Source organism: Dama dama, chromosome X, assembly GCF_033118175.1.
Source record: "Dama dama isolate Ldn47 chromosome X, ASM3311817v1, whole genome shotgun sequence".
NCBI classification, from domain to species: Eukaryota; Metazoa; Chordata; class Mammalia; order Artiodactyla; family Cervidae; genus Dama; species Dama dama.
In genome coordinates, this window is record NC_083714.1 from 106,777,413 (window position 1) to 106,798,366 (window position 20,954).

General features: G+C 38.6%; 1 protein-coding gene across 5 annotated transcripts in view; it reads left to right on the top strand.

The window, feature by feature from the left end:
• Nucleotides 1-20,954, top strand: part of ARHGEF9 (Cdc42 guanine nucleotide exchange factor 9) — a 462,467-nt gene that overhangs the window by 341,659 nt on the left and 99,854 nt on the right. For all 5 annotated transcript variants that reach the window (XM_061136169.1, XM_061136170.1, XM_061136173.1 and 2 more), the window contains one exon: nt 9,505-9,696. In XM_061136169.1, the coding sequence (XP_060992152.1) occupies nt 9,505-9,696 (192 nt within the window). The remainder of the gene's footprint in view (nt 1-9,504; nt 9,697-20,954) is intronic.

Here is a 20,954-nt window from a genome sequence, read left to right on the forward strand (position 1 = left end):
GCTTAGGTGGAAGGGGCAAGAGGCGGCCGTAACTGGAGTGCATGTGCTCTATCTGATGAGATCTCTCTGGTGCCAGTGGAGGCAGGGGCTGTCAGGAGGCTGTGACAGACTGTTGCACAGTCACTCCAGTGGAAGTCCCTCCCAGTGCACATGGAGACAGGTGCTGGCATGTGGGAAATGAGGCCGCTACAGTTGGATGGGAAATGAGATGGTTGGATGGCATCACCAACTCAATGGACATGACTTTGAGCAAGCTCCAGGAGATGGTAAAGGACAGGGAAGCCTGGTGTGCTCCAGTCCATGGGATTGCAAGGAGTCAAACATGACTGAGCAACTGAACAACAACAAAAAGTAGCCACACACCTTGCATGCCACGCAACAATGGTGTCTTGCTTCCAAGCCAGTCAGTGCTTCCTCCGGGAACATTCCCAGCTGCAGAATTCCTAACTCTCATCCCCTCAGGCTTTCTCCTTGCAGCTAACCTCCTCACACCCATCACATCAAGCTATCTCCACACAGCCAACAGCAGGCCTCTCTCTAGGTTTGCCTGCCTAACTGCACACTCCAGCACCCAGCCCTCCTCTTGCTTTGCTGGACACCCATCTCAGTCTAGGGCACATCAGGCTGTGGCTCAGCTGTTCTTGCTCTGTCCTATCTGCCACAGGCCAGCCACTGCTCTTTCTTCTAGTAGCTCCCAAAGTTCCCCCCTTGCCATTTCAACATATCTCACTGTTGGTGAGGGAGCCTCCCCTGGAGTGGTAACCAGCTCCCCCAACCAGGAGTACAGGCCCCATCTGGTTTCTTCTTTTCTTCCCTTTCTCTCCTTTGTTCTACCTGGTTGCACAGAAATCTTTTCTTGTCCTTTTTGATGTTGAAAGTACTCTGCTAATGTTCATCAGAAGCTCTGCATGAGTGGTTTCACTTGTAGATGTATTTTTAATGTACTTGTGGAGAGAGGTAAACCCTAGGTCCTCATATTCCACTCTCTTGACCCTCCTTCATTCTTTTTTACAGCTGAGTCATATTCTGTTGTGTGTGTGTGCCACTTCATCTATATCCATTCATCATTTAATGGAAACTTGGGTTGCTTCCATGTCTTGGCTACTATAAATAATACTGAAATTTATATAGAGATGCATATATCTTTTTTGATTAGTGTTTTTGTTTTCTTCCAGTAAATACCCAGAAGCACAATTGCTGAATCGTGTGTGTGCATGTGTACTGAGTCATGTCTGATTCTTTGCAACCCAATGGACTGTAGCCAGCCAGGCTCCTCTGTCCATGGAATTTCAGGCAAGAATATTGGAGTGGGTTGCTCAATCATATGATAGTTCTAAGTTTTTGAGGAAACTTCATACTGGAAAACTGTCTTCTATTAAAGGCTCATGTGATTAGGTCAGGCCAATTGGATAATCTTACTTTCGCAGTGCCAACCATATAATATACCCTAATCATAGGGATAAAACCAACCTATTCAAACTTGGAAGGATTATTAAGGGCATGCATATCACAGAGGTGGGAGATATTGGAGACTACTTTTGAATTCTCCTTATTTATATAAGTTTTTTTTATTTAAAATAAAAGGTAAATAATATATACAAACAGACAAAAATCATGACAAATAAAAGCAAATAAAACAAACAAAAATACAAAAACCCCAAAGCAACATGGATGAACCTATAGAATGTCATATTGAGTGAAATAAGTCAGACAGAGAAGGAGAAATATTGTATGACATCCATTATATGTGGAATCTAAAATGAAATGATGCTAATGAATTTACTTATAAAACAGAAATAAACCCCTCACCAGATATATTGTTTGCAGTGTCTTCTCTCATTGAGTAGGTTGTCTTTTCCTTTTGTTGGTGGTTTCCTTTGCTGTGCAAAAGCCTTATAGTTTGATGTAGTCTGACTTATTTATCTTTTTGTTTCCCTTACCTGAGGAGACATATTCAAAAAGATTTCTAAGACCATTGCAAAGATATACTGCCTGTTTTATTTTAGAAGTTTAATGGTTTTAAGTCTTACATCTAAATCTTTAATCACGTTTGAGTTTGTTTTTGAATATGCTATAAGAAGATGGTCCAAGTTCATTATTTTGCAGGAAGCCATCCAATTTTCCTAACACCGTTTATTGAAAAGACTGTTTTCCTTCCCAAATGTATATTCTTGATTTCTCTGTCATAGACTGGTTTGGTATATGAGCATGGGTGTATTTCAGGACTCTGTCTTTTTTTTCTATTGATCTTTGTGTCTGTTTTCGTTCCTGTACCATACTGTTTTGTTTATTGTAGCTTTGTATTATAATTTCAATTCAGGACGCTCAATACCTTAAGCTTGGTTCTTTCTCAAGACTGCTTTGACTAATTGGTATCTTTTGTGGTTACACACAATATTTAGGATTAGTTGTTCTAGTTTTTTGAAAAATGTCATTGGTACTTAATAAGGATTTCATTGAATCTATAGACTGCTTAGTGTAGTATGACATTTTAATGATAGTGATTCTTCCAGTGCATGAACATCATCTATCTTTCCATTTGTTTGTAGTTGTCTCCAGTTTCCTCCATGTCTTATAGTTTTCAGAGTATATAGGAGGTCTTTCACCTCCTTTGATAAATTTATTCCTAGGAATTTTATTCTTTTAGATGAGATTGTGAATGGGATTTTCTTCATTTCTCTTTATGATAATTTGTTATTAGTTTATAGAAATGAAACAGATCTCTGTGTATTCATTTTGTATCCTGCAACTTTACTGAATACATTTATTAGTTCTAAGAGTTTTTTAGTGAAGTCTTTTCGATTTTCTATATATAGTATCATGTCATCTGCAAATAATGATATTTTTACTTCTTTCTTTCAGGTTTGGATGTTTTTCATTTCTTTTTATTGCTTAATTGCTGTGGCTAGGACTTCCAATGCTATTTTGAATAAAGTGGCGAAAGTTGTTATTTTTCTCCTGTTCCTGATCTTAGAGGAAAAACTTTCAGATTTTAACCATTGGATATTATGTGGCTGTAGGTTTGTCATATATGGCCTGTATTACGAAGTATGTTCCCTCTGTACTCACTTTGTTGAGAATTTTTATGTTAAATTGGTAGTCATTTTTGTCAACATCAAAACCAAAATTTTTCCTAAAAAAAAAATTATTTTGTATTGGAGCATAGTTGAGTAACAATACTGTATTAGTTTCAGGTGTGCCCAAACTGTTATTTTTGCATCTACTGAAATGATCATATGATCTTTACTTTTATTTTTGTTAATACGGTGTATCACACTGATTTATGAAATTCAAAATGTTCTTGCATCCCTGAAATGAATCTCAGTTAATCACGGTATATGATCCCTCTAATGTAATGTTGAATGAATTTTGTAATATTTTGTAGAAGATTTTGATATCTGTTTTCATCAGATGTTTTGGACTGTAATTTGTGTGTATGAGTGTGTGTGTGTGTGTGTGTGTGTGTGTGTGTGTGTGCGTGTGCACACATGCATGTGTGACTATCTGGCTTTGCTTTCAGGGTAATGCTGGGCTCATAAAATAAGTTGGGATGTGTCCCTTGCTCTTTAATTTTGGGGGATAATTTGAAAAGGATAGGTATTAACTCTTCTTTAAATATTTGGTAGAATTGTGAATCCTATGAAACGTTAGACTTGTGCTAAAGGTTTGTCTATTTTCTTTAACTTTTCAAAAAACCAACTCTTAATTTTATTGCTTTTTTCCCTATATTTAAATCTATATTTCATTTATTTCCACTCTGATCTTTATTACTTTCTTCCTTCTGCTAACTTTGGGCTTTGTTTGTTCTTATTGTTCCACTTCCTTTAAATGGTATGTTAGGTTGTTTATTTCAGATTTTCTTTCTTGTATCAGTATGAACTACCCTTTTAAAACTCCTTTTGCTGCATCCCATGGATTTTGTACAGTTGTGTTTCCATTTTCAGTTGTCTCAAGGAATTTTTAAAAATTTCCTCTTCAATTTTTTTCATTGATCCATTTGTTCTTTAGTAGCATGTTGTTTATTCTCCATGTGTTTGTGCTTTTTACAGTTTTCTTCTTGTATTATATTTCTAGTTTCATATCCTTGTATATGGAAAAGATACTTGATATGATTTCAGTTTTCTTAAATTATTGAAGTTTATTTTGTGGCATCCTATGATCTATCCTGAAGAATGTTCCTGTACACTTGAAAAGAATGTGCAATCTGTTGTTTCTTGATAGAATGTTCTATATATATCTATTAAGTCCATTTCTGATTTACTGTGTTGCTTAAGGCTATTGTTTTCTTATTGATATTCTGTCTAAATGATGTAAGTGGGATATTAAGGTCCCCTACTATTATTGTGTTACTGTTGATTTTGTCTTATTTTATCTAGTATTTTGTATATATTTAGGTGCTCTAATGTTGGATGCATAAATGTTTACAAATGTTAAATCCTTTTGTTGTGTTGATCTATTTATCATTATGTGTTACCCTTCTTTGTATTTTGTTGCAGTCTTTGTTTTAAAGTTTGCTTTGTCTGATATAAATATTGCCACCCCAGATTCTTTCTTTCTTTCTTTCTTTCTTTTTAACCTGCATGGCATATTTTTTTTCCCATCCCTTTACTTTTAGTCTACATGTGCCTTTAGACCTTCAGTCAGTCTCCTGTAGGCAGCATGTAGATGGGTTGTGTTTTTTATTCATTCAGCTCTCCTATATCTTTTACATAGAGTGTTTAGTACATTTATATTAAAATAATCATTGATAGATATGCACTTATTGCCATTTGGTTAATTATTTTCTGGGTTTATTTGGTCTTCTCTATTCCTGTGTTCTTCTCTTGGATTCTCCCTTTGGAGTTTGATGGATTTCTTTAGTGTTTTGTTAGAATTTCTGTCTCATTACTTTTTGTGTACCAATTGTAGGTTTTTGAGTTATAGTTGATATGAGGTTCATATATATCCACCTGTATATAGCTGTCTTTCTGGAGCTATTAGTAATTGCCTTCCACTCTTCTCCAGTAGCATATTGGACACCTTCTGACCTGGGGGCTCATCTTCCAGTGTCATGCCTTTTTGCTTTTTCGTACTGTTCATGGAGTTCTAGCAGCAAGAGTACTGGAGTGATTTGCATTTCCTCCTCCAGTGGACCATGTTTTGTCAGAACTCTTCACTATGACCCATCTGTCTTGAATGACCCTGCATCGCATAGTTCATAGCTTCATTGAGTTACACAATTCCCTTTGCCACAAGGCTCTGATCCATGAATGGGTCCAAAGCAGAAACGATGCTCACTTATGAATGTGTCTGGTGGTGAAAGTAAAGTCCGATGCTATTAAGAACAATATTGCTTAAGACCTGGAATATTAGGTCCACAAATACAGGTAAATTGGACATGGTCAAGTAAGAGATAGCAAGAGTGAACATCAACATCTTAGAAATCAGTGAACTAAAATGTACAGTAATAGGCAAATTTAATTCATATGACCATTATACCTACTACTGTGGGCAAGAATCCCTTAAAAGAAATGGAATAGCCCTCACAGTCAACAAAAGAGTCTGAAATGCAGTAATTGGGTGCAACCTCAAAAATAACAGAATGATCTCAATTCATTTCCAAGGCAACCATTCAACGTCACAGTAATCCTAGTCTTGCTTGAGCTACTGAGGCCAAAGAAACTGAAATTGATCAGTTCTATGACAACATACAAGACCTTCTAAAACTAACACCAAAAAAGATGTTATTTTCATCATAGGGGACTAGAATGCAGAAATAGGAAGTCAAGAAATACTGGAGGAACAAGCCAGTATGGCCTTGGAGTACAAAATGAAGCAGGGCAAAGGCTAACAGAGTTTTGCCAAGAAAACATACTGCTCATAGCAAACACCCTTTTCCAACAATGCAAGAGATGACTCTACACATAGACATCACCAGATTGTCAATACCAAATTCAGTTTGACTATATTCTTTGAAGCTTAAGATTGAGAAACAGTATACAGTCAGCAAAAGCAAGGCCTAGAGCTGACTATGGATCAGATCATCAACTCCTTACTGCAAAATTCAAGCTTAAATTGAAGAAAGTAGGGAAAATCCCTTGGTCATTGAGGTATAACCTATATTAAATCCCTTATGATTATACAGTGGAGGTGACAAATAGATTCAAGGAATTAGATCTGATAGACAAATTGCCTAAAGAACTATGGAGAGCATTTCATAACATTGTACAGGAAGCAGTCACTAAAATCACCACAAAGCCAAAGAAATGCAAGAGGCAAAGTGGTTGTTTGAGGAGGCTTTACAAATAGCTGAGGAAAGAAGAGAAGTGAAAAGCAAGGGAGAAACGGAAAGATATAACCAACTGAATGAAGAGTTCTAGAGAATAGCAAGGAGAGATAAGAAGACTCTCTTAAATGAACAATGCAAATGTGTAGAGGAAAATAGTATAATGGGAAATACTAGAGACCTCTTCAAGAAAATTGAGGAGGTCAAGGGAATATATCATGCAAGAATGGGCATGATAAAGGAGAGAAATAGTAAGGACCTAACAGAAGCAGGAGAGATTAAGAAGAGGTGGCAAGAACACACAGAGAATCTATACAAAATGTCTTTATGACTCAAATAACCACGATATTGTGGTCATTCATCTAGAGCCAGACATGCTGTGGTGTGAAGTCAAGTGGACCTTAGGAAGCATTAGTACAAACAAAGTTAGTGGAAGTGATAGAATTCCAGCTGAACTATTTGTTTTGAAAAATATCAAATCCTAAAATATGATGCTGTGAAAATGCTGCACTCAATATAGCAAATTTGGAAAACTCAGAGGTGGCCACAGGACTGGAAAAGGTCAGTTTTCATTCCAATTCCAAAGAAAGACAATGTCAAAGAATGTTCACATTATTCTACAGTATTGCTCATTTAAAATACTAGTAAGGTTATGCTTAAAATGCTTCAAACTAGGCTTCACTAGTACCTGAGCTGAGAACTTCCAGAGACACAAGCTGGGTCTAGAAAAGGCAGAAGAACCAGAGGCCAATTTGTACCATTCCTTGGATCATAGAGAAAGCAAGGGAATTCCAGAAAAACATCTGCTTCATTGGCTATGCTAAAGCCTTTGACTGTGTGGTTCTCAACAAACTAGAAATTCTTAAAGAGATGGGAACACCAGACCACCTTACCTGTCTCCTGAAAAACCTATATGTGAGTCAGGAAGCAACAGTTAGAACCTTACATGGAAAAGCTGACTGGCTCCAAATTGGGAATGGAATATATCAAGGCTGTATATTGATTCCCTGTTTACATAATTCATATGCAGATTACATCATGTGAAATATCATGCTCTATGAATCACAAGCTGGTATCAAGGTTGCTGGGAGAAATAGCAACAACCTCAGATATGCAAATGATACCACCCTAATGGCAGAAAGTGAAGAGGAACTAAAGAGCTTCTTCATGAGGGTGAAAGAGGAAAGTGAAAAAACTTGCTTAAAACTCAACATTCAGAAAACTAAGATCATGGCATATGGGTCCATTACTTCATGGCAATTAGAATTGTGGAATGGCAATTGGAAAAAGTGGAAGCAGTGACAGATTTAATTTTCTTGGGCTCCAAAATCACTGCAGATGGTGACTGCAGCCATGAAATTAAAAGACACTTACTCCTTGGAAGGAAAACTATGACAAACCTAGATAGTGTATTAAGAAGCAGAGACATCACTTTGCCTACAATGGTCTGTATAGTCAAAACTGGTGTTTCAAGTAATCATACAGATGTGAGAGTTGGACCATAAAGAAGGCTGAGCCCCAAAGAATTGATTCTTTTGATCTGTGGTGCTGGAGAAGACTCTTGAGAATCCCTTGGACTATGAGGTCAAACAAGTAAATCCTAAAGGAAATCAACCCTGAATATTCATTGAAAGGAATGATGCTGAAGCTCCAATACTTTGGCCACCTTATGTGAAGAGTTAACTCATTGGAAAAGACCCTGATACTGGGAAAGATTGAAGGCAAAAGGAGGAGAGGGCGACAGAGAATGATATGGTTAGCTAACATCCCTGAATCAATAGACATGAATTTGATCAAACTCCGGGAGACAGTGAAGGTAGTCCATGTGATTGCAAAGTATCAGCCACAGCTTAGAGACTGAACAGCGAACAACAATATATAGCTGTCTATTACACTGATAGTTTGAAGGCATTCTCAAAGCACTACACTTTTATTCCATCACCTCACATTTTGTTTTTGATGTCACATTTTGCCTCTTTTTATTTCGTATATCCCTTAACAAGTTAGTATAATTATAGTTGGTTATTCTGTTTCTGTCTTTTAGCCTTCATTGCTTTTTAAGTGGCTAATACACTGCCTTTTCTATATTTGCCTTTACCATTGAGATTTTTTCTTTCATAGATTTTATTTCTATTTATGAGCTTTTCTTTTCCACTTGAAGAATATCCTTTAATATTTCTTGTAAGATTGATTTAGTGGTAGTGAAGCTTTTGTGTTAGCAAATGGATTTCCTTACTGTATAGTCTAGGTGCTCTTTATTTTTACTTCTTTGATTTTCATTTTATGTTGGAATATAATTGATTAACAATGTTGTGTTTCAGGTGTAGAGCAAAGTGATTCAGTTATATGTATGCATATATCTATTCTTTTTCAAATTATTTAAGTTATTACAGAATATTGAGCAGATATAGAGCAGTTCCCCGTGCTGTACAGTAGGTCCTTGTTGTTTATTTTAAATACAGCAGTGTGTACATATCAGTACCAGACTTCCAATCTATCCCTCCCCAACCCTTCTCCTCTGGTAACTATAAGTTTGTTCTCTAAGTTTGTGTGTCTGCTCTTTAACCTGCTGGGTTTAGGTGAGTCTTTGCTTATGACCCTCAGCAATATCCCTCACTACTGCAAATTGCTACTTCAGAGGTGTGGTTCATAGATATCATGCTTCCATCTTTACTACCCATTTCTATCTGGTCCTTTTTATGTGCAGTAACTATCCAATCAGCCCTCAAAAATTGCTCTGTAAAAATAAAATGAAGTCCAGTTTTAAAATTGCTCTCTATATAGGTGTAGATTTGGTGTGTCCATGGGAGGAGGTGAGATCAGGGTCTTCTTATGTCACCATCTTGGATCCTTCACCTCCCAAGATTATAATTTAATCTGTATTTTTTGATCCAGCTGTGATGGCTCAATATGCTCCAGCACAAATGAGTTCTGCTTGCCATAACTCTTTTCTCCTCTGAAACCTTCTTAGCCAAGAAGTCTCAGAGATGATTTAGTCCTACTCTTCTCCATCGTCCATTATATGGATAGGTCACTATAGGCCTAGAGAGGAATAGACTCATAGATAAGACCAACAAATCACCCTAGAGCCAGTGCTGGCATTCAGTTTAAGAGGGCTCTGTTTGAAGGTTCTGGCTCTATGAATACCTGAAGATTTTAGTTTATCCTTTTTCTACCTGGCTGAAAACTTCTCAAAAAAGGAAGCTAACCCATTATTTTTCTTCTGCCTGCCTCTACAGCTATGGGTGAACCAGGAGGATGGGGTAGAGGAAGGGCCCAGTGACGTTCAGAATGGGCACCTGGACCCCAATTCAGACTGCCTCTGTCTGGGCCGGCCACTCCAAAACCGGGACCAGATGCGGGCCAACGTCATCAATGAGATCATGAGCACCGAGCGTCATTACATCAAGCACCTAAAGGACATTTGTGAGGTAGGCCCAGCTCTGATGGTCCCTGTGAGGGCCCTTAGGATAAGGTAGAGGACACTTCCATGAAGAAATAACAACCTTCCTGGGCTATACCTGTGACAGTCCCAAGGTGTTAGAATAAGTAGCTGGACTGATCTAGACTCAGTTCAGTGGATGAAACTGCTCCCTTGGGATTGATTACTCTCCCTCTGTTTATTTCTCCCCTTTTTGTTATCTATCTGTTTGTCTAACTTTCATATGCATATTCATATTCCCTCTCCCTCTCTCTCTCTCTCCCTCCCTTCCTCTGTCCCCTCACTGGAATCTCTATCCCTATCCTCTTGGCTTCTGATCCAGTTGCTGCCATCCCATGTAAGGGCCAGCTTCATTATAGCACACACATATCCCTGAAAGCCAGTAGTTTACAAACTTGAAGGTACACCAAAGTCCCTGTGTGAACTTATTAAACATGTCAAAGTTCTTATTTCTTGTTTTTTATTTCTTGTGGGCTGTAGTTGCCTCACAATTTTGTGTTTGTTTCTGCTATATAACAAAGGGAACCAGCCACATGTATACATATATCCACATGTATACATATATCTCCTTCCTCTTGGAACTCTTTCCCAACCTCCCCCCATCCTACCCATCTAGATCACCTCAGAGCACTGAGCTGAGCTCCCTGTACTGTATAGCAGTTTCTCACTAGCTATCTCTTTTACACATGATAGTGTATTGGGTTGGGCAAAAAGTTCATTTGAGTTTTTCTGTAAGGTATAAGGGGAAAACCTGAATGCACTCTTCGGCCAGTCTAGTATATAGGCCAATCCCAATCTGCCATTTTATCCCACCCCTCTCCCTGCCCCACTGCATGTCCACATGTCCTTTCTCTACATCCGTGTCTCTATTCCTGCCCTGCAAATAGGTTCATCTGTACCATTTTTCTAGATTCCACATATATACATTGACATACCATATTTGTTTTACTCTTTCTGACTTACTTCACTCTGTATGACAGACTCTAGGTTCATCCATGTCTCTACAAGAGACCCAATTTCATTCCTTTTTGACTGATTAATAGTCCATTGTGTATATACACCACATCTTCTTTTCCATTTATCTGTCTTTGGACATTTAGGCTGCTTCCATGTCCTGGCTATTGTAAACAGTGCTGCAATGAACAATGGGGTGAATGTCTTTTTGAACTGTGGTTTTCTTATGGTATATGCCCAGTATGGAATTGCTGGGTCATATGGTGGTTCTGGGGCTTCCCTGGTAGCTCAGCTGGTAAAGAATCTGCCTGCAATGCAGGAGACCCCAGTTTGATTCCTGGGTTGGGTAGTTCCCCTGGAGAAGGGATAGGCTACCCACTCCAGTAATCTTGGGCTTCCCTGGAGGCTCAGATGGTAAAGAAACCTCTTGCAATGTGGAAGACCTGGGTTTGATCCTTGGATTGGGAAGATCCCTTGGAGGAGGGCATGGCAACCCACTCTAGTATTCTTGCCTGGAGAATCCCCATGGACAGAGGAGCCTGGCAGGCTACAGTCTATGGGGTCACAAAGAGTCAGACATGACTGGGTGACTAATCACAGCACAGCATTGTAGTTCTGTTTTTAGTTTTGTAAGAAACCTCCATACTGTTCTTCTTAGTGACTGTAAAATCTTTTGCACAACAAAGAAAACCATAAACAAGATGAAAAGCCAACCCTCCTTGTGGGAGAAAATATTTGCAAATAAAGCAACTGTCAACGGATTAACTTCCAAAGTATACAAACAGCTCATGAAGCTCAATAACAAAAAAAGAAAAAAAACAATCAAAAAATGGGCAGAAGACCTAAATAGGCATTTCTCCAAAGAAGATATACAGATGGCCAAGAGGCACATGAAAAGATGCTCAGTATTACTAATTATTAGAGATGCAAATCAAAATCACAATGATGTATTACCTTACACTGGCAAGAATGGACATCATCAAAAAACCTACAAACAATAAATGATGGAAAGAATATAGAGAAAAGAGAACCCTCTTGCTTTGTTGGTGTGAATGTAAAGTTCTTGTTTCTGTAGTGCTGCCTAGTAGAATTTTTGCAGTGATGAACATGTTGTATATCTGCAGTCTCTATTACAGTAGCCACTGGTCAACAATTTGTGGCTTCTGAGCACTTAAGATGTGGCTAGTATGACCAAAAAATGGAATTGTAAATTTTATTTCATTTTAATTTAAATATCCACATGTAACTAATACCAATAACAACTGCATGTGGAAATACTAAGGCCAAGGACTTTGGACCTTAACTTTCTTCACCTAAACTCATTTTCTTACCCCATCCAGGAAGGTTGAAGTTTATCTTCTTCCACTTCCTCAAAGCAGTAAGGTAGGATAGAAAGAACAAGGGCTCTGTAGACATGGAGTACTGGCTTTCACATCTTAACTTAGTCACTAATTAATCTGTGGTCTTGAAGGTGCCCTTAACTCCTGTGACCTTTGATTTTATGATTTCTCCAGTGGGTTTCATTTTCAGTTCAGTTCAGTAGCTCAGTCGTGTCCAACTATTTGCGACTCCATGGACGTCAGGCTTTCTTGTCAATCACCAACTCCTGGAGCTTGCTCAAACTCATATTCATCGAGTCAGTGATGCCATCCAACCATTTCATCCTCTGTTGTCCTCTTCTCTTCCTGCCTTCAATATTTCCCAGCATCAGGGTCTTTTCCAATGAGTCAGTTCTTCACATCAAATGGTCAAAGTATTGGGGCTTCAGCAGGCATTAAAGAGAATGAAATAATGCCATTTGCAGCAACATGGATGGAACTATTTATTGTCATACTGAATGAAGTCAGTCAGAGAAGGACAGCTATCATATGATATTATGATATGGTGGAGGCATGGGTTGACAATGGCCTGATGCAGGGTCAGGGGCACTGAATACAACAGTACTGACATAAGTCCTTTTGAAGGAGGTTGCCATTACACCTAACATAGGTTTGCTTCAGGGAATGCAGACCCCATGCATAAAGAGAAAATTGGATTAAAGATTTACTGAGCACAACCCCACCCATCAGACAAAACCTAAATTCCCCAGAGCCAGTCTCTCACATCAAAGAGCTTCCACAACCTCTTAGTCCTATCTGTCAGAGGTCAGACAGGATGAAAATGACAATCACAGAAAACTAAACAAATTGATCACATGGATCACAGCCTTGTCTAATTCAGTGAAACTATGAGCCATGCTATGTAGGGCCACCCAAGGCAGATGGGTCATGGAGGATACTTCTGATAAAACATGTTCCCCTGGAGAAGGGAATGACAAACCACTTCAGTATTCTTGTCTTGGCAACCCATGGTCAGTATGAAAAAGCAAAAAGTTATGATACTGAAAGATAAACTCCCCAGGTCGATAGATGCCCAATATGCTACTGGAGAATAGTGGAGAAATAGCTCAAGAAAGAATGAAGAAATCGAACTTTAACCAAAGTTAAAACTGTGTGCAGTTGTGCATGTGAATGGTAATGGAAGTAAAATCCGATGTTGTAAAGAACAAAAATGCTTAGGAATCAGGAATGTTAGGTCCATGAATCAAGGTAAATTGGAAGTGGTCAAACAGGAGATAGCAAGAGTGAACAAACACATTTTGGGAATCAGTGAACAAAAATGGACAGGAATGGGAAATTTTAATTCAGATGACCATTATATCTACTATCCTGGGCAAGAATCCCTTCAAAGAAATGGAGTAGTCCTCATAGTCAACAAAAGAGTCCAAAATGCAGTACTTGGGTGCGATCTGAAAAAAGACAGAATGAACTCTGTTCCCTTCCAAGGCAGACCATTCAATATCACAGTAATCCAAGTCTATGCCCAACCACTAATACTGAAGAAGTTGAAGTTGAACAGTTCTATGATGACCTACAAGACCTTCTAGAACTAACACCAAAAAAAGATATCCTTTTCATCATAGGGGACTGGAATACAAAAGTAGGAAGTCAAGAGATACCCAGAGTAACAGGCAAGTGTGGCCTTGGAGAACAAAATGAAACAGGGCAAAGGCTAACAGAGTTTTGCCAAGAGAACCGACTGATCATAGCAAACACCCTCTTCCAACAACATAAGAGTACACTCTACATATGGGCATCACCAAATGGTCATTACTGAAATCAGATTGATTACATTATTTTTAGCCAAGGTTGGAGAAACTCTATACAGTCAGCAAAAAGACCAGGAGGTGACTGTAGCTCAGATCATGAACTCATTGCAAAATTTAGATTTAAATTGAAGAAAGTAGGGTAAACCACTAGGTATGACCTAAATCAAATCCCTTATGATTATGCAGTAGAAGTAACAAGTAGATTCAAGGAATTAGGTCTGATAGACAGAGTGCCTGATGAACTATGGATGAAGTTCATGACATCATACAGAAGGCAGTGATCAAAACTGTCCCCAAGACAAAGAAATGAACAAAGGCAAAAGTGTTGTCTGAGGGAGACTTACAAATGGCTGAAAAAAGAATAGAAGCAAAATGCAAAGGAGAAAAGGAAGGATATATCCAGCTGAATGCGGAGTTCCAAAGAATAGCAAGGAGAGATAAGAAAGCCTTCCTAAGTGATCAGTGCAAAGAAACAGAGGAAAACACTAGAATGGAAAGACTAGAGATCTCTTCAAGAAAACTAGAGACACCAAGGGAACATTTCATGCAAAGATGGGCACAATAAAGGACAGAAACGGTATGGACCTAACAGAAGCAGAAGATATTAAGAAGAGGTGGCAAGAATATACAGAGGAACTATAGAAAAAAAGTTTAATTAACCAGATAACCACAATAGTGTGATTACTCACCTAGAGCCAGACATCCTGGAGTATGAAGTCAAGTGGGCTTTAGCAAGCATCACTACGAACAAAGCTAGTGGAGGTGATGGAAGTGCAGCTGAGCTATTTCAAATTCTAAAAGATAATGCTGTGAAAGTGCTGCATTCAATATACCAACAAATTTGAAAAACTCAGCAGTAGCCACAGGACTGGAAGAGGTCAGTTTTCATTCCAATCCCAAAGAAAGGAAATGCCAAAGAATGTTCAAACTACCGTACAATTGCACTCATCTCACATGCTAGCAAAGTAATGCTCAAAATTCCCCAAGCTATGTTTCAACAGTAGGTGAACTGAGAACTTTCAGATGTTCAAGCTGGATTTAGAAAAGGCAGAGGAACCAGAGATTAAATTGCCAACATCTGTTGGATCATCAAAAAAGCAAGAGAGTTCCAGAAAAATATCTACATGTGCTTTATTGACTACACCGAAGACTTTGACTGTGTGGATCACAACAATCTGTGGAAAATTCTTAAAGAAATGGAAATACCAAACCGTCTTACCTGCCTCCTGAGAAATTTGTATACAGGTCAAGAAGCAACAGTTAGAACAGGACATGGAACAATGGACTGGTTCCAAATTGGGAAAGGAGTATGTCAAGGCTGTATATTTTCACCCTGGTTATTTAACTTATATGCAGAGTACATCATGTGAACTGCTAGGCTGGATGAAGCACAAGCTGGAATCAAGATTACCGGGGGAAATATCAATAACCTCAGATATGCAAATGACACCACCCTTATGGTAGAAAGTGAAGAGGAACTAAAGAGCCTCTTGATGAAAGTGAAAGAGAAGAGTGAAAAAGCTGGCTTCATTTTACCAGTCTCTTAAGTTCATTGAGGAAATTAAGTAAATCTAGTATTGTAAGTATTTGGGAAAATATGATTTTTCTTTCCTTCTTTCCCTTTTCTTCTATTTACCTATCCATCCATGTCTCTCTTTTATCTTTTTCTCTTCCTCCTGTCTTCTTATAGATGGTTAATTTTTTTAAATTACCCTCTTTAATGTGTTAGGTAACATTGGGCATCAAACCACTGATATATCATTCATTCAGCAACAATTTAGTGGAGTTCTGCTCTTTGCCAGGCCTTGGACATATCTCCTACCCTCAAATTGTTCTGCCCTTGACCAACAGCATATGAATCACCTTGAGCTTTCAGAAATTCAGAATCTTTAACTCATTTCCAGAACTGAGTTCAAATCTGCATTTTAACTAGGTTAACATTTGGCTTACAATGCATATTAAAGTGTGTGGAGCACTGATATAAAATGGTAATTATCTTAAACTATTTACAATAGTCTGGATATGGAAGCTTCATAAATGTCCATCATCAACAGGAATGGATTAATAATTTTGTGGTACATATATACAATGGAATATTAATAAACCACAAAAGTAACAAAATAATGCTATTTGTAGCAACATGAATGGATATAGAGATTGTCATACTGAGTGATGTAAGTTAAAGAGAAAGACAAATATATGATATCACTTATATGTGGAATCCTAAAAAAGGCCATAAATGAACTTATCTATAGAACAGACAGTTACAGACATAGAAAAGAAACTTATGGTTATTGAGGGGTAAGGAGGGGAGGGATAAATTGGAAGACTGGGATTGACCTCTGCACACTACTATATATAAAGTAGATAACTAATAAGGACCTACTGTATAGCGTAGGGAACTCTACTCAATACTCTGTAAAAGCTTATATGCTGCTGCTGCTGCTGCTAAGTTGCTTCAGTTGTGTCCGACTCTGTGCGACCCCATAGACGGCAGCCCACCAGGCTCTGCCATCCCTGGGATTCTCCAGGCAAGAACACTGGAGTGGGTTGCCATTTCCTTCTCCAATGCATGAAAGTGAAAAGTGAAAGTGAAGTCGCTCAGTCGTGTCAGACTCCTAGCGACCCCATGGACTGCAGCCCACCTGGCTTCTCCATCCGTGGGATTTTCCAGGCAAGAGTACCGGAGTGGGTTGCCATTGCCTTCTCCGAAAGGCCTATATAGGAGAAAGTGAAAGTGAAGTGAAGTGAAGTCACTTAGTCATGTCCAGCTCTTTGCGACCCCGTGGACTGTAGCCTACTAGGCTCCTCTGTCTGCGGGATTTTCAAGGCAAGAATGCTGGAGTGGGCTACCATTTCATTCTCCAGGGGATCTTCCCGACCTAGGGATTGAACCCAGGTCTCCTGCATTGTAGACAGACGCTTTACCATCTGAGCCACCAGAGAAATGTTCGACCTATATAGGAAAATAATTCAAACAATGAGTCAGTATATGTTTATGTATAATCGTCACCTGGCTGTACACCTGAAAATAGCACAACATTGTAAATCAAGTATACCCCAATACAAATTTTTAAAAATGATAGCTGTCTTATAATCTCTAATGCAAGTTAGTACATTCTGTTCTTTACCAAGCAGCCAAGGGATAATGTCAATATCTAAGTCAGTTTATATCATTCCTCTGCTCAAAACTTTCCAGTGGCACACCTTTCCCTCCTGAGTAGAAGACAAAGACAAAGTTCTCATTATTACTTACAAACCTGTGTGATCAACGTTTCCTTACTTCTGTGACTTCATCTCTTGCTCCTTTCCCACGTGCTTTCACTGCTTTAGCCACGATGGCCTACTGTTGTTCCTTAATAAGGCCTGATATGCTCTCCACTCAGCCTTTCCACTGGCTTTCCCTTCCGCCTAAAGTAGTCCTACCTCAGTTCAGTTCAGTTCAGTCGCTCAGTTATGTCCGACTCTTTGCAACCGCATAGACTGCAGCACTCCAGGCTTCTCTGTCCATCACCAACTCCTGGAGCTTGCTCAGACTCGTCCATTGAGTCAGTGATGCCGTCCAACTGTCTCATCCTCTGTCGTCTCATTCTCCTCCTGCCTTCAATGTTTCCCAGTATCACAGTGTTTACCAATGAGTCAGTTCTTCGCATCAGGTGGCCACAGTATTAGAACTTCAGCTTCAGCATCAGTCCTTCCAATGAATATTCAGGACTGATTTCCTTTAGGATTGACTGGTTGGATCTCCTTGCAGTTCAAGGGACTGTCAAGAGTCTTCTCCAACACCACAGTTCAAAAGCATCAGTTCTTCATTTCACAGTTTTCTTTATGGTCCAACTCCCACATCCATACATGATTACTGGAAAAACCATAGCTTTGACTAGATGGACCTTTGTTGGCAAAGTAATGTCTGCTTTTTAATATGCTCTCTAGGTTTGTCACAGCTTTTCTCTCAAGGAGCAAGCGTCTTTTAATTTCATGGCTGCAGTCAGCATCTGCAGTGATTTTGGAGCCCAAGAAAACAAAGTTGTTTCTCCATCCATTTCCCATTCTCCCCTACTATGAAGTAAATTCCATGAGGGACAGTTTTCTTCATTTATTTACTGATACATACTCAGCACCTGGCACAGTGGTTGGCAGATGGTAGACGCTCAATAAGTATTTTTGAAACTCAGATTTAATTACAAGTGCACATGTGTATGTACTGCTTTGGCAAAGTACATTCACATCTTGACATTTCATTTTCATACAGGAAATAGGTTATTATTGTCATAACTATTTTTGAGATCAGCAGACTGAATCCCTAAGAGACAAAATTACTTTCCTAGAGTTCTCAGGCACTGGCCCAATAGGAATCTGTTAAGTCTTAGATGGATTTTATTCTCAACTCTCAAATATCTTGGCTTCTTTTCCCAAATTTCTTGGGCACGGGCTCAGGACAGCAATGCAAGAATTTATCTTTCCAAAAGATGGAGTGTCATTCCCTGCTTTGAGAAATTTCCCAGTCCAACCAACCTAACAAAGTTTTTGTTGGTGATTTGTGAGTTCCATATCTCTTAATTATTCTTGATGCTGCAGCTAATGGTTTAAATGGGAAATATCTCTTTGTCCCACCCTGCAACCACAGATGTCAAAGGAACATTTAGCTAGAACAAAAGAAGGGTAGAGAAACCTGTGTGCAGCTGGGTCAGAAGACAGTATTTTAGCTCAGGGTTGTGTCACCTCTAGACCAAAAGCTATGAGGAACAATATGATTTATAAAAAAGAATACCAAAACCAGAGTTGGGATTCCTAAGTTCAGGTCCCACCTTAGTCACTAACTGACTGAGGAACCTCAGGTGAATCTTTTCCATCTTGGACCTTGTTCCCTAATTCTAAATTAGCAGATTGGAAGAATTGCTCTTTAAGTGCTGTCTGGATATTACTTTCTCTGATTCTGTGAGATCTTTATTATGCTAAAGAACACTGTGATAGTAAGCCATGTTTTCTGCCATTTTCTCACTGATACCGATGGAAGCATGTCTTACTCATGCACAAATGTGTTAGCATGGTATAATCTACTCTTTCTGTAGGTTAAGGGAGATCTATAAATATTGTATTTGGTATAGAAAAAAGTCACTATCAGAAAATATTCATTTTTGTATTTATTTATTCATTTATTAATTACTCCTGGAAGCATAAAGTGCCTCATCAACATTTAAGTTACACTACCTTCATTTTACAAATGTGGAAGTAGGAAATAGAGTTCTTTTTATCAAAGTTATTCAGTGAGGCCAGTAAAAGAAAGTATATTTTTTAATGAGTTCTCTGAAAAGATGACATTCTTCTTTCTAAATCCAAACAGTGATATAAAAGAGAATTGGCTTAGTTCTAGGCTATCTTGACCAATGGTTTATGGTATTTACTCTTGTCTTAGAAATCATATTATGATCAGGGAAACTGAGACACAGGTCAAACAAAGTTAAATACTCTCTGAGTAAGACAATCTCAGTCAACTGATACCTGTGAAATAAACTCTGTCCTCAAATTCCTCCAGGAAAGCTGGACTAGTTTTCCTTGGTCATTTGTATTAGTCTCTGATACACCATCAAGGAATTCTTCCTAGACCTGATAGAGTTTATCATACTATAGCTTCAAGACATTTACATTCGATATGTTTAAGCCTCAAGTTTTCAAACTTACTGACTTTTCCTTTCTGTGAATTGCCTATCCTGATTTATTCCCAACTGTCTTTATATCTTGGTGTATATGTAGAAAATAACACATTGTAATAAACAATAATATTTGTATAGCATACTAAACTAAAAGGATGAGGCAGCTCATTGGCCTGTAGTGACCAGCCCAGGGTTTTCTGGCTGCTCTAGGCCCTACCTATCCATACCACCTGGACACTCGAGGCCCTGTTCCTATCCTTTGCCCATTTCCTGTAGTTTCTCTTTTTTTTTTTTTTTTGCTGATTTATAGGAGTTCCTGGTATATTCCAGATATTAATCCCTTAGCAGTTTTCCAAGTTGCAAATATCTTCTAACTGTCATCCTCTTATTTTTTAATGGTTTCGTTTAATCTGAAAAAAGACTTCATGGACAAAAAAAGTGAAAGAAGAAAAGTTCTAGAGATATAGGCTGTGAACAGGGCAACCATGGTTATTGTTCCCTAATTATATTGAAATTATTTTCAAGACATATATCAAGTCTCTTGTCAGGCTTCCAGGCAAAACAGTGTATGATATCTGTATAGAGTTGGAGCTGAATGAGGCCCTGGAAATCTTTTCTGATATATACATTTTATAGATGGAATCACCGCGGTCCAGGTTTGCACAGGCCTTTCCCTAAGTGTTTTTTAAAACCATAGTTGATCCAGAGGTTCTTTTATTCATCTTATTTCCCTCAAGTCTTTTGGAATCTTCTCTGGAGGTCATGATTTTGATTTATATCTCATATAAGGCACTGATTCTAGCTCAGTGTATTCGATTTAGACTTTTAGATCAACCCTTAGGGTTTAGAAACAGTAAAATTAATAGTCTACCTTCTTTGCCTATTACCATGGCAATAGCTGGGCTAATTCATGTTGATTGTGATTGATTTGATAACTCCCACAGTACTGCCTTCACATTCATGCTCACTTTACTCCTAGGAGAGGTGAGACTCTCAGAAACTTTTGTTTCAGTTAGTTCACACCTACTACCATACCACCTTATTCTCTGTTACCATTCAGATGGAGCTAGAAGGTGTTCGAAGCATGCTTTACAGTAAGATCCATAGACCCCTTCTGCTCCCTTTGCCCTGTGAAAAGCCTTCAGAGGTCCTCTGCAACTTCTCTTCTCTAGGACAAACAACCCTGACATTCCACCATTCTTCATGGTGTTGCTTTTCAGGCCCCTCTCTGCCCTGTCTATTTCCCTCTGGCTCTGTATCCTTTTCTTCATGTTTCTCTGAAAACAGGGCTCAGAATTAAATGATGCTCCCCTGCAGTAGTGTGATTGCCTTTCCATTACTTCTCTCATTCCACCTTCTCAGTCTGTTTCCCTTTTATCCCTAACTTGAAATGGCATTAGTTGTTTTTTTTTTTAAGTCATATTCTACTACCAACTCATCTTAAACTTATACGTTCTTAAAAATGAGTGGATGAGAAGAAACAAAGATTGA